Source organism: Rhopilema esculentum, chromosome 6 (genome assembly GCF_057945365.1).
Source record: "Rhopilema esculentum isolate cy_ngs chromosome 6, ASM5794536v1, whole genome shotgun sequence".
Classification (NCBI taxonomy): Eukaryota; Metazoa; Cnidaria; class Scyphozoa; order Rhizostomeae; family Rhizostomatidae; genus Rhopilema; species Rhopilema esculentum.
This window is the reverse complement of record NC_142820.1, coordinates 8,891,819-8,906,053: the sequence shown is the minus strand read 5'-3', so window position 1 is coordinate 8,906,053 and position 14,235 is coordinate 8,891,819. Positions and strand designations below refer to the sequence as shown.

The 14,235-nt window shown below is 34.7% G+C and overlaps 2 protein-coding genes across 2 annotated transcripts; both read left to right on the top strand.

Moving 5' to 3' along the window:
- The first annotated feature begins 465 nt into the window (after nucleotides 1-465).
- On the top strand, nucleotides 466-2,944 carry LOC135686555 (uncharacterized). The gene is made up of 4 exons (XM_065202809.2): nucleotides 466-620; nucleotides 1,411-1,517; nucleotides 1,765-1,875; nucleotides 2,498-2,944. Exons 2-4 carry the CDS (start codon nucleotides 1,421-1,423, stop codon nucleotides 2,716-2,718), a joined length of 429 nt encoding a protein of 142 aa, XP_065058881.1. The 5' UTR covers nucleotides 466-620; nucleotides 1,411-1,420; the 3' UTR covers nucleotides 2,719-2,944.
- A 4,277-nt stretch (nucleotides 2,945-7,221) lies between these two features.
- LOC135686554 (protein Wnt-2b) lies at nucleotides 7,222-11,919 on the top strand. Its single transcript, XM_065202808.2, has 3 exons — nucleotides 7,222-7,565; nucleotides 8,160-8,437; nucleotides 9,043-11,919. The coding sequence occupies exons 1-3, from the start codon at nucleotides 7,454-7,456 to the stop codon at nucleotides 9,538-9,540; spliced, it is 888 nt and encodes a 295-aa protein (XP_065058880.2). The 5' UTR covers nucleotides 7,222-7,453; the 3' UTR covers nucleotides 9,541-11,919.
- Nucleotides 11,920-14,235: the final 2,316 nt, after the last annotated feature.

Below are 14,235 nucleotides of genomic sequence, written 5' to 3'. Positions count from 1 at the left end.
CAGCATCAACTAATTACTTTCAGAGAGGCTTAATAAATACTATATCCGTGCCCCACTTATATTATTTTTCATTGGAGCGAGTATTTTGGGGCACTACACTTAAGTTCCCTTAGGGGTATAATCTCGGGGATTGGGGCGAGCCACCCCTTTGCTGTTAAGCCAGGATGCATACTTTTTCTATTGATGTATCTGTGAAATTTGGTAAGTGGTCAGTCTTGTGTCAATGGCGATAAGCTTTTTTCAATAGCTTGTTCATTTGTTAACTTGCTATTTTATATTCTGCTCTCTTCCATCAACCCATATTTCTATCAATTAATCCTCTGATTATAGGCTGTCTTTTTCTCCAACGTCGAGAGACAGCTCTGGCCCAGGGGTAATTAAAAAAAATGGATCCCCTTAAGAAAATTTCCCGGGCCCCGGACCTTTTGCCCCTGGCCAACTAGAACAGCCAGACTACCTGCTTATCGCAATAAGCATGATTGCGAAGTTGACCAAAGGGTTCTTCATCACGCTTCGTTGGTTCCGAACAAGGCACACCTGTTGCCGTTCACGATTTTCCAGCTATATTTACAAATCCTTAGCAAACTTTGTGACCAAAAGCGTAAATAAAGAAAGTGTTGGTAAGTCTGCATAATTGTATTGACTTTTTCTAGTTCTTGTGAATCTTTTGTAATATCTTTATTCAAGAGCCAGATAGAGAAAATTTGCAACTATTTTTCAAGACTATTTAAAATTTTCTTCTCCAACGTTCTTCAGCGACAAACTTATTTCCTTAAGAATTTTTTAAGAGCAGCGAGATTAATTTTATTTCTCTTCCAGACTGCATAACTTGAGAACCGTGTTATAGTCGGATAAAATATTTTCAAATTTTGATGCAAGATTCGCTGCCCTCTGAAGATCTCGTAGGCCATTTTGCTATAAAGCTTTTCAAACACAGTGCTTCACTGTCTAGTATCACAAACAAAAGGATTCTTTTTGGTTTGCAACATATGATTTACAAACGTGTGTTTTTTACTAATTTATCGTGCATTTTGTTATAGGCTTGCCCGGGGATATGTGAGGTTTCGTTTATTCAAAAATGAAAATCTTCAAACAGAACTGTATTTTAATACATAACGCAAAACGTTAAGAAATCTTGAGGTCACAGTCCTTTGTAGTAGAATTTTCATGATCATGGTAAAAGAGAATGCCTAGCCTAGCCAGCAATTGGGATTACCCCAATTGCTGAGAGAACATCATGTTATGGTCTGCTTTGATTTTGAAGTGTCCTCCCTCCTCTCTTGTATGTTTTTGCTTAAATATGCTGTACTCTTAACAGAAGCTGGAAGAGAAAATTATCAATCGGGTTCAGTTTTTGATTTTAACAGCTTCTTGCAGTTTAATCTAATATGCCTCATTTCTTTTTCTTAGATCCGAAATCATGGATCAATCGCGCATCTTGTTTTCATTATTTACATGTTGCTTTCTTGGCGCATCCTTGTCATCTCCAATTACAGATCCCTTACCAGCAGAACCATGTAAGTACCTGTAAGTACTATAATGGCTCCTTAAATGCCAAGCAACTCTCTTAGCACCATAATGGCTCCTTAAATAAAAAAGCAACTCCCTTAGCAAACGTCACTCTTCTTTTTGATACAACAATTTCAGCCTTTCTATCTCCCTCCTACGGAGCGGCTGTTAGAAAAAGACAGCTATGCATCTAAATTCCATTTCTAATGCCTAAAAACTACACGTTATAAATGAACGCAAATATTTACTTTTAAGCCGCGATCAAGACGAAAGATGTTTCATGTCCTCAAGGAAAACCTTTTCAATGGTCAAAGGCGGATCCAGCAGGGAAGGATATTGCAGTTGAATACAAATGCGGAGACAAAGGTCAGACCTCCAGTTATTTCTGGCAAGCTTCTTACAGTTCTTCATATTAAGGCCATTCATTAATGTGATGTAAGTAAGAGGAGGAAATTTGAGAAGGAAATTTATAAGTTTCCTTTGAATTTTACGAAAATCCGAGATTTGAAAATTTTATATGAATTGTCACAGAAAGCAGTTCATATGAGGAGCAGGAAAGTTTATGATGCTACCTTTAAGTGGCTGGTTGGCCAAAGTAGAGCCAAGGGCGAGTTTGGCTGCTTCAAGCTACCTCGGTTTTTATATGATGTTTGGCTGCTTATATCAACATGCTTGAAAATTAAATAGCTTCTCTGCTTTTCTTCTTTATCCTGTAGAACCTTTTTGTCTGACAATCTTTAGATATCGTAATGACAACCATTCAAATTTAGATATTTATCTAGAGTGGATGTTTAATTTGGTCTCTATCTTGAGGGTTTTGTACATTTAGGCATTTCACTAGTATACGACGTAGCAAAAATTTCTTCTAAAAATACTGTCTATAAGCTAAGAGAGTCGAAAGAAAGAAATAAATTGAGCTTTGAGCTGAACTGTTACATCAGCAAATGCATACGAGGATACAAATCGTTCATTTTTCTGTTTATAAAAGGTGATTTAAAGAAACTGACACTTGCATGCGACAAAGGATTCAAAGCGACATATCGAAAGGATCTTATTCCAAACAATATGGACCATGTCCTTTTGGAAGAAACCGCTAAGAGGGCCAGCATTGCTGAAAATCCGGAGCCAAATTTTGGTCTTTTTGCATCTGGGAAGAGCCTTGACGTTCTGGACAAGGCAAATCTTGTTTATGCATGTATCAAGGTTTAGCAGAATCAAATTGCTGGATATCTGCTTTGAACGGTGATGAGTTTTGGTACAAAAGTCACAATTCACCATGTTAACAAGTATATAGCAAATTTGACGTGGATTATTTAACATATCACGATAACGTGTAAATCGTTTTTGTACTATTGCATTCTCATAGAATATTTCATTTTATAGATCTCTATAATTAGACTTTTTAAACGCCATCTTTTTACTTGTGATTGTTTTCTGTCAACAGCCTTCTACTTAACAAGTTGTCTTTCTATGTTTTACAGCTTATTTCAACGCACAGAGATTTATCAGCAACTGAAAATCTTTTCTTATCACTCCGAAATGATCATGAAATGATTCAAGTATCCATCTATATCTCTATAACAAGGACATCCTCAATTACTCGGGACTGCCAGTGGCGGCTCCAGCCTGGGATAAGTGGGGGGGGGGAAAAGGTGTGTCAGGGACAACGCCCATTTGGACCACGCACTTTCCCCCTGTTTGAAACTTTTTCTTCCGGAGGAAACACCTGTTGTTTCCCAAGAAATGTCATTTACATGTGACGATCTAGATAACGTACATACCCCCCCTCGCCCCCTGAAGTTCTCATCATGTTTGCAAGAATCTCAAGGACCAACTTGTCCCCCCTCCCTTCCCCCTCCCCCCGTGGCTCCACCACTGGGGACTGCTATTGCCTTCAACCTCATTAAGTGGAATCCATAATAATTGTAACATACGCAAACGACTGTTTTTAAGATTGTCAACAAGCATTTGTAGCTATAGTATTGCGCTGATGGTTACAAGTGGCGTTATACAACTGACGTCAGTACGGGTATTTTCTCACCTATGGAATTTCACAGATACCAATTCAGTTTGAAAATGGATGTTCTTTATCTCGAATATGGCGTTGAAGATCGCTGTCAGATCAGATTTCTCTTTCGTTTTTTTTACTCTACCCATGGGCAGGGTGTCTCTTTTAACCAGCAGGAACAAAGGCCTCTGTATAACCTTCCTTCGTGATGTTTGTGTCTTTCATTTTTTTCCAAGAGAATAGTTCAATTTGTTACCTATTGCTACTGTTGAGCGTTGGATTAAAAAGTTAAATGAATAAAATGATCCTTTATTGAGAAAATTCGTAGTAAGATTTTAAACTCGGTATGTTGCCCAACACACCGGTATCTTTCGACACCTTTTAGATACTTTATAAAACATTCGTAATACTTTTTGTTGCCGTCTCGTTATAAATCACTCCACTTTGAGTTGAATTATCAAAATGCAATGACACTTTTTCAGATCGTGATACCTCTGCTTGACCCTCTCTTGGTAACCTTGTAGGTTGCAAGTAACTTTTATTTTTCACTGTAAATAGCATATAAAAACAGACGGTGCATCAGTTGGACCAAAATTTATCATGTCATCAAGCAAGATCGATCTCAGATGTGGTCTTTCATTAAGAAAACACGATGGCTAGTGAACGAAATGTACTCTGTTTTCGTTGAAGCAGTGAAAAATGTTGAAAAAATATTATCAAGAAATCATGTTCAATACATTTTCTTAATAAGTACTATCAAACTAGCAAGTTAATATGGGGACAAGTCATGCACATTTCGTGTTTTTATTCTAAACATTTTAGAACCCTGTTATGCCTGCAAAGCTTCAATGTATGTGCAAAAGTGCTCAAACCCTTTTGGGAAGGGCTTTAAATTCTATTTTACCGTACATATAAAAAAGAAAGCAATCTCGATATTGCCCATTTGACATCCAACTGGCTGAGGTCACGTGCTCGCAATTAGATTTTCGAGTACCTGACTGCCTGTGGTAGGTGCATCACAGACAGAAATTCCGGATTTCTCTCACTCTCTTCATCGTTTGTTGATCAATATTCCAGCTCAAACGTTGTTCAATATTTCACACTACCAAGTCATAGGAAGTTCTTACCTGTGCATGCAAAGCACAGGGTGATGAAGCCAGAATTCCAATGTCTGACTAGAAGTGTGGGACGGAAAACATCTTTGGTACAAATCGAAAGCCAGAAAACGGTGAGATAATGTATTCAAGTGTTTAATGAAAGTGTGTGCTATTTGTAGAGTATCATATGTTATGTTTAGATCTCTAGACTTATAACAATGAGTTCTCGAACATCAATTTCAGTTCATTTGGAAATAAAGAAATATTCAAACTTGCCTTTTTGCTTATTACTCGACCATCAAAATGATATAGATTATAAGTTACACATAAAAGGAACAGAGTCATCTCAGGAGTACATTCCGTTGTTTTAAAATGCCTGCGAGGTTTTCAAGAGGGACAGAGAAATGTGGCCAAGGAGTTCCATCTCCTCCAATGTCTCTCTACCATCAATTTTGGAAATTATCTGCTTTAACAGTGTATTTTAGTCAGTTTTTGATACTTTTAGTAGGTTTCGCCCATCTCTGTAGTTTGACTGTATTGCAAACCAGAATTTTGACGTAATTCATAGAATATAATTTTCTATTAGTTCATTAAAAAGATTTTTAAAGCTCAAGAAAGAATATCAGAGATGAATGAAATATATTGATCGCTTTAAAGCAATACAACCAAAGCTGCAGTTCTTTCTAAATTTATAAAAAATAAGAATGGTCTTGCATAGGAATATACAAAAGGAATGAAAATACTTTATTGTAATCGAAAGCTAGAAACTAAGATTTGGTAAATTTCTATTTTTTTTTATTAATGAATCACGTCCTCTCTATTCAGATAGCTAATCAGGGTTTGAAGCAACTGTAAACATATGAATAAACTACTATATAAGCTAAACATTTAAGTGTAATACTAATATTCCCATAATCAACAAGACGATTGCAGTTTTAGCTCAGAATTCTTAATCATTAGCAACTCAGCCAAGAGGAATTATCCAAAAATGTGTATGTTTTGCCTATTTTGTTTTCTTTTCGTGCAGTATATACGAAGTATTCAACATGGGCTGGCTGTGACTCAGAAATTTCCTAACTGCACTCGTCCTCAATGTTATTTGAGAAATTATGTATCTATAGCAAGCCCCAAAAAAGAAAAGGCCTGTATCTGTTGGTGTTGGAATAACACCATTTTTATCTCTATTTGGCAGTATGAAATTGTATTTGGGTCTGATTTTTATTCAGAATGAAAATCTCGCATACCTTATCAAATTAGCGAGCAGCTATTATATTTCAGAAATAAATTTTTCTTAGTTCAGGATAGTTTATCGCTTAATCTCTCCTTGAACGCACTTATATGCAAGTGGGCGGGGATTTTCTGGTGTTGATGTAGATGCTATTTTTTCCTTGGCTTAAACAAACGACTCTATATTAGAGCCATCTTGCATCATTTGGTAAGAGTTTAATTAGACTAACCGTGTCTGACAGTGTAATGTTAGGTGATTTATCGAAATCATAACTTTCACACATAAGTGGTATGTTTAAAAAAGGGTATCTCTTTATAAATAGGTATATTTTTACCTTCAATGGTGTTACAACGAGAAAAGCATTTGTCCATTGGCATGAGATGCAGTGCGATTGATTTGACTCAGAATGGGTTATTGCCAAAGGCAAGAGACGAGAATTAAAAAGATAGTATGAAGAGGGACTTTGTCTTAAGTTTTCCTTTTCCAGTTCTAGAAAGTGACAGTGTCCTGCATTAGAAGATGGTTTCTGCCATAAAAATATTTCCGTGCTTCATTGTTTTCCTGATTCTTCTTACGGAAAGTTCAGAGATCCCCAAATGGTAAGGGCTTAGATTTATTTACGAATAAAATTTTTCATGAACTTATAATTCTGTCATTTCTTTTGTGTGACCAGATGAAAAATGTTGGATACAGCATAGTATAAATATCTAAAGTCTATTAAGAAGATCATTTTTTCTTCTGATGAAAAAAGTTATCTAGTTACTTATTTGAATCTAATTGATTCAATTTGAATCCAAACTAGTTTAGCTAACAATCTAAAGACTGTTAGGATAAAGAGGCACATTTGCTTTAAATTCTTTCTAATAGTTAATTGACCACTGATTCTGGACCAATAAAATATTTAATTCGTCATTATTCAGGAAACATCTCTTGTTTGGGCTTTTACACAGAAGATTTTCACTGTAAAAGCCAATTTAAACAAATCTAGACTTTTCATAATTACATTTGCTTTAAATCTGTAATTCCAAATTTTTAGGGTCTTGAAACGTCTCTCAAAAAATAAACAGGCAAGTACTCTATACTTGATGATTTCTGTAGTCTAACTTTCTTACTCAGTTTTAAAAGCCTCTTCTCGTGACGTATTCTTCATTCACTTTGGTTTTCAAATCATTAGTACGGAACATGAAATGTGTTAGATTTAACTTATTAAATCTGTTTAACCTAACTCTTTCAGTTAATTTGAAAAAAAACAACGAAAATGTCAACTCTTTCCAAAACAAGAAAAAAAATTTTCACATCTCTTTTTTTAGATTTGCGCAAATTGAAGCTTAAACAAATAACTTAAGTGGAAAAATTTTCGTTGTAAAAAACTCTCGGACAAAGATTTGTACAAAGTTAAGTGTTGTCTGAATTTTGTCACGTCGAAAATTGTTGAATAAACTGCGCACAGGCAATGTTTATTTACTGTAGTAACAGATATCAAGTGATCTTTGAATCTGCATTTCAATTTCAAACAAAACCTTTGAAAACACTTATTTATCCAAGCTAATAGAAATATGTTTGCTTTTTCGCCAGTTAGAGCAGCAACTTTTCCAGCTCGCAGAAAATGGCATGAAAAAGGGCCTAAGTGAATGCAGAAGACGTTTTCGTTGGGAAAGGTGGAATTGCAGTTTCTCGAAGAAAATTACGTCAAAGATTTTAAAAAGAAAGTTTCTACCAGAAGGTTTGGCATCTGGAGTATTTTAGCCCTTCAATTTTACTCTCTCGTTTTTTTAGCTGATGTTGAATTTAGATTGCAAATGAGCATATTCATTTTTGTGGTTTTAAAATAAAACAATTGCAAAATTCTAAACTCTGCAAATGACAAAAGTCCCATCTTTTATAAAAATCATCGTTTTAATTCATAGAAATATTGAGCAAAAAAGTATTTTTTGCTCACTTTGAATTAAATTTTAAATGTCAGCTGTTGTGTCGAATTGATAATTTTCTCGGAAAACTTCTAGCTGTATATTGGTAAAAGATGAGCAGAAAATGACAAGATTTTACTAAAAGTAATTCTCACAGATATATTTTTTGCATCATGCATTTTTTGCTGAGAACTATCGCCAAAAGAGAAAGATTAATGTGGAGTTATATCCCGTTACTTAAATACTAGTAACTAGATCTGGACCCCCTAGCAAGGAATCCCCTAGCCAACCTAGCTAGGAATATGTAAGCAATGATTGGAGTTATAGACGACTCTTCTTGAGTACCTTTTTGTCGATTTTCAACTTCTTTCTTCAGTACTTTCTTCACCATGCTATAAATTGTATTTTAGTTACCAAAGAAATTGCTTACATGAATGCGATTACTTCGGCATCCGTTGCTCTAAGATTAGCTACTGCATGCCATAAAGGGGAGCTCTCTCTCTGCTGCACAGCGCCATTACGAAAAGCATTCAAGCGGAAAATAACGGATAAAAAAGAGGCCGAAGACGAACATACCCGTTTCGGATTGTGGATAACTGAGTATTTTACAGATTTCAAGATCAAGCCTAAAAAATATATGATGGACAAAGCTGTTGCGATCCGCCATAACAACAAAATTGGACGAAATGTAAGCATCTAAAAATTAATTCTCTTAGTATAGTGTCTTAACAACTGAAATAGGCCTATGTCATCATACATTTGAAATATTTTGAAACTTGGATCGAAGATTCAAAAAACTTATAAAAATAAATTCTGCAATATACTAGATTTATCAAACGACCATGTCGCACGAAAATAATGAACAAACTAACATGTTTGGTAAGCAGTTTGTTTCAGATTGTCAAAGGGTCTGAAAAAATGGCAATGAGAAATCTCAAGAAGTGTGCAGGGGCGGCACCAGTTTCTGCAGAGTGAAGGGGAATGGGCGTGAACAATGAGACCACGCCCTTTTGCTTCACATCAGAGCTTCATATCAAGTTTATTTTTCTTAGGCAAGTTTAAAAAAATATGAGCTGCTCTTTTGGAATAAATTTTTTCGTTAAATTTTAGAAAAATTATTTGGACCATGTTTTGATGAAAGTTTGGGGCTAAATACCCTGATACCACTCTTGGGCGCCAACACTGGCAATTCTCTCTTGGTACACAAGCAAACCAAAAACTGAACTCTAGAGTTTCTCTAAGCATCCCATCCCATAGAGGAATCATTTGATATTTTTCTTCCATTTTTCGCAGGTGGTTAAACATATGGCGAAAAGGTTTTGCAGATGTCATGGCACATCCGGGATGTGCTCATTGAAGACGTGCGCCGGACACCTTCCAACTCTTAAACAGGTTGGAACCACTATTAGATACCTTTACAAACTTGCTTACAGAGGGAAAGTGGTCAAAAACTTTATGCTTAGGCCAACGGTATCGAGGAATGCTGTTGATTTGACAGATGTACTTGTGTATCTATCGGAGTCCCCGGACTACTGCAAAGTGAATCAAAGCCATGGCTCTCAAGGTACCATTGGTCGCGCTTGCAGAATTCCAGTTAGAGACAGCACTCGTGGATCAAAAGGACACTGCAATGAACTCTGCTACAGCTGCGGCTTTACGATAAGATACGAAGTTAGGCCTAAAAAAGTGCGGTGTAACTGCAAATTCCGTTGGTGTTGCGAAGTGCGTTGTGAAACTTGCCGCTATGACGAAGATGTGTTAGTTTGTCATGTACCTAAAAAAGGAAGATAATGTCTCTGAAATCCATTGGCTTAAGTGGATGGAAAATCCCACTGCATGCACAGCAATAATCATATGCTATTACAGCTTCAAGAGACGTGCATGTGGAATGGCATCATTAAAATTCTGCGTCATATTTAGTCATATTTTTCAATTAAATTTGATGGTTTACCCATAAACCGAACCGTTGCCAAGATATTTCCGGTAAAACCAAAGAATCTTAGCCTTTGCCTGCCTTTTCTATAGTGGTCAGTCAAATCTCTTTAAACATCGTAGTCGACTTTGAGTCACGTGTATATCCTTTCTCGTTAACTTTATATCTATTTGTTTGTTGCTTCTGGCATGTAAATATCAAGAAGAGAATTAAGTTCATACTGTACGATAAGACAAAGAATCGAACAATCGCACTTAAATTAAAAAAAGTAAAACAATTGCTGCATGTTTTCTTTATCCAAACACCAATTCGGAAACTCTTAAATCTTCTCTTGAAAATTCCACAGTTTGGAAATAAATTCAGTTTTTCTTAAACATAAAAGAGGCGACGGAAATCGAGGTTCCAGTTAGCCAGCGTGACTTGCATGATAAAGAAGAAGCCTCTAGTAGAATAAAAACCTTCCCACAGTGCACATAGATTATTTTACATAGACTTGGGTAAATAATCAGATTCTTTCATTTTGTTTATACAGTACGTGAGCTAACAGGTTCATAAAAGTTTTCAAAGATTTCTTAAATGCTAAGTGTTAAAGAGCTACTTTTTAGAACACAAGAGCGTAACATAAGAATACATAAAATATCCCGCCTATTTAGTCACAAGAAGTTCTTTTTACTACTATATATATAAGTTCAACTAGAAATAGATGCAAAAGAGCCATGTCCTTTCCATGTTTGATAAAATCATTTTTGATCAGTTGCTTAAAGTTGTAAAATTGGTTTAGCTGGAGACTGCACTCTGGAGATTGGGGCCTTTTTTGTTGCTATTAAATTTTACGGTTGTTCGTTTTCTACTGATGTAGTATGGAAATCCAAATAATCTTGACTATAGTTAGACTTTAGATTGGGACTTTCCATGGCTGCAGGAGAAGTACCTTGGCGTATGATGTAACCACAAGAAACATTTGCTCTGAGTTGCAATAAGGTTAAGTTTGGGTTTCTGTGGCTTCTTATTAGAATCGGAAACGCCTCTTAATTTAATTATAGTTTGAAAAGTGATGAAGCGATAGAATCATTGCATTGGTTAACCATATTGTGGCCCTGATACATCGAAACTCCTTAATATGGCACATCAGAGACTGTTTACGTATCTCATTAACCACATATTCCATTCATAAGTTCAGCAAAAACGAAACATTTTGCTACTTAGAAGCAATGAATCCGGTCAGTTTCAATGACTCTAAAGTTCAAACGTGAATATCTAATAGGAAATAGCAATTAAGATGTTGTATATATGTACCAAACTACTGAACGTGACATAATTGATAAAGTTTTAGCAGGAAGCGTTGGTTTGTAAAATAGATACTTTAAATTTTTCAACAGAAATTCATTCTTGCTCAGATCAAAATAGTATACAAGTTCAACTACTTTATGTCTACGTCATTGTATAATAGTTGGTAAGATCATCATTTGTAATAAGTGATTTTAAATTTGTTATACTGAAACTTGATATTTCTCGTTGATTATAGAGATCCACCAATTCTCTCAGTACAGTACAGTGGCAAGTCAAACTGGTAGATTATTTCTTCTTTAGTCTATATATAAGCTGTTCCATTGGATTCTACAGCTAGCTGCAGCTTCCTTGTTTTACTGCCAGAAACTCAAATTTAGCAAACTAATAATAAAATCGTGCTGTCAAAATTTTATCTGGAAGAAACTTACTGACAGGTCCCTTTTGATAAGTGTTTTATTTTCCTGCAAACATTTCCCATTAAAAAGGAGAGGTTATGTGGGATCATGAATATACTGTGCCAAGCTTTTGACAAAATTAAATGCAGGAAAGGCCAAGCTTCCTTCACATTACCTATCATAAAATAATATAAAATTGTCAATACGAAGAAAATATAGCAAAGTTAACGATCCTTAAACAATTAAACTGGACTTATACACTGTTAAATGCAAATCAAATACAGATAATGAACGCCAACTCGTTGATAAATGAAAGAAGTGTATTGAGGAACATAATGAAAATTTCTGTTTTAACCCTCTGTCATAAAGTGCTTAATGCTGTATAAGCACAACTATGCACATTTTGGTGTAGAGAACAAGACAGTTTCTGGATGCAACTCCATGTTTTACGCTTAACGTAATCATCATTTGCCTGGAAACTTTGACAGAAAGAGAGCCTAGGTAGCTAGCTCAATAAGTTGGAAAATATTGAACTGAGATAATCAGCAAAAGAGCTTGATATGATATATTTATACTCCAAAGTGTTAAAATATAAAGATGGCTTAAGCTCTTTTTATAAAAAAGTTTTCTTGGTATAATATGTGTTTTTTCAAAAGATAAAGCCTCCTGTCTTTAGTCAAAAAGCTTATGGTAATGAAAATCTGCAAGAATTGATTGCATGCTATTGATGAAGTTAACCGATAGATATGTGTCAAATGTGCCTATTTTCATGTAGAAAAAAAACAATTAAGCAAAAAGATTTAATCAAACTTTTCTCTCATTGTTCAGCTCTAATCCAACACAGGGCAGCTAGGAATATGCATAATTTTTCTAGAGCTAATTTTTCTGATAATTTTGGTTTTTTTCAAGGATTTAGCCTGACAGGTTAAAAAGGTGTTGTTAAGATAAAATTAGCTTCTTAAGGTGCAAAATTTCTAAATCTAGTATATACCATAAGTTGGGAATTTTGATCGAGTCAAATTTCTTTTTCAGTCTGTGACCATCCTCGAAAAAGGCGTAAAAAAGCTCAGCAAAATTTTCAAACTTATAAACATTTTGGAGATAAACAAAAACATTAACTTTCTCGTATGTTGTGATTTCAAAACAATTTTTCTATATCTATATAGTAATTATGCTTTAGTCATATCTAAGTCTTTTTAGGAACTTTCTCATTTATTCTTGTGATAAACTTTTGACCTTCGAAAATTTAGATTTTTGTAAGCCTATTGGGCCTAGATATGGAAGAAAATTTGCTTCTTCAAGCTTTCTTGTGTTCTGTGATTTCGGAATAAGTTTTGGAGAAAAATTACTTCTTCAAACCTCATTTTTACCAATTCTGTAGCAAGTTTCTGGGATTGCATGCACTTTTTATTGCACGCACTTGATTCTAAAACCTTTTCCGTTCATTTTTGCAATTAAAATATGACCTTTCAAAAATTGTGATTTTTCCAAGTCTTCAGGCATAAATTTTTAAGAAACTGTTTCATCGAATTTTCTTGCTTATTCTTGTGATTTTTAAAACAGGTTTTCACGAGTGTAAGCATAGTTTAATCATGTTTACGTCCTTCGTAATCCTTTTTCAATTATTATGGCAATAACGTCTTAACCTTCGAAAGCTGCGGCTTTTAAGTCTATCAGCTTGCATCTTGGAGAAGAAATGCATATTCAAATTCTCTTGTATTTTGTGATTTCACAGACAGGTTTCTGGGATTGTAAGCAAATTTTAATAGTACATAATTAAATTAATTTTTTCAATAAAAACTTGGCCTTCCAAAATCTGTGACTTTAATCAGGCCTATAAGCTTAGGTTTGGGAGAAAAATTGCACAAATTTCCTGTTTTTTAAATCATAAGCTTACATTATTGAGAAAAAGTACTACATCAGCTTTCTTCTATCCTGTGATTTTACGATAATTTTTCCTGAATTGTATTTGCATCCTCTAGGAGCTTTTTCATTCTTTTGCGATAAACTTTTGACCTTCGAAAATTTAGGTTTTTCTAAGCCCATAGATAGGGCTTGGATTTTCGAAAATTTGCTAATTCATATTTCCTTATGTTCTGCTATTTCACAACAAGTTTCTGGGATTCAAAGCACTTTTTATCATATTTGCATCCTTCCAATGCTTTTGCTTTTTCATTAGTTTTCGCATTTTCATTCAGTAATTCAAAATTTTGCCTCTTGAAACTTTTATTCTCCAATATTTTGGGCTTATAATTTGGTGAAAAGTTTGAATTTCGTTTTTCGCTGAGTTTTTATTTTCTCATTCATTAGTAACTAGCATTTATTTTATAGGTTATTAAAGTTAATTCAACGTTTTCTGCAATTTGACAGTGTAGTACCATTTATTCGTGCAAATACCGATTGGTTTTGTTCTCGTTTTTCACAAAAATTTGACCGTTGAAAGCTATGATTCTCTCAAGTCTATTGGCATAGCATTTTAGCAGATAAATTTTGGAGAAAGACCCATTTTTCGTTGAAAACAGCGCCAACTGTATGTATATCTATTGATTTTGAGACTGAAAAATCAAAATTTTCTAGAAAACAAATTTCCTTTTCTGAAAATGCTTTATATATTCGATAGTATGCAGAGAGCGAAACAACTTGCATTGAACATCAGGCTTCGTGCTTTGGCATTGAAAAATAATTCTAGTTCAAAACGTCAAATAAGCCTCTTTTGGAACAATATGTAGTTAATTAAAGCAATATAACGTCACATAATCGATATCACTGTAAAACATAAATCATTTTAAAGGATGAAGCATTCTAACCTGTAATATTGGTGAATGGATGTGTCGTATCTATGCAAAGAAAATGTTGCAAAAACAAGGA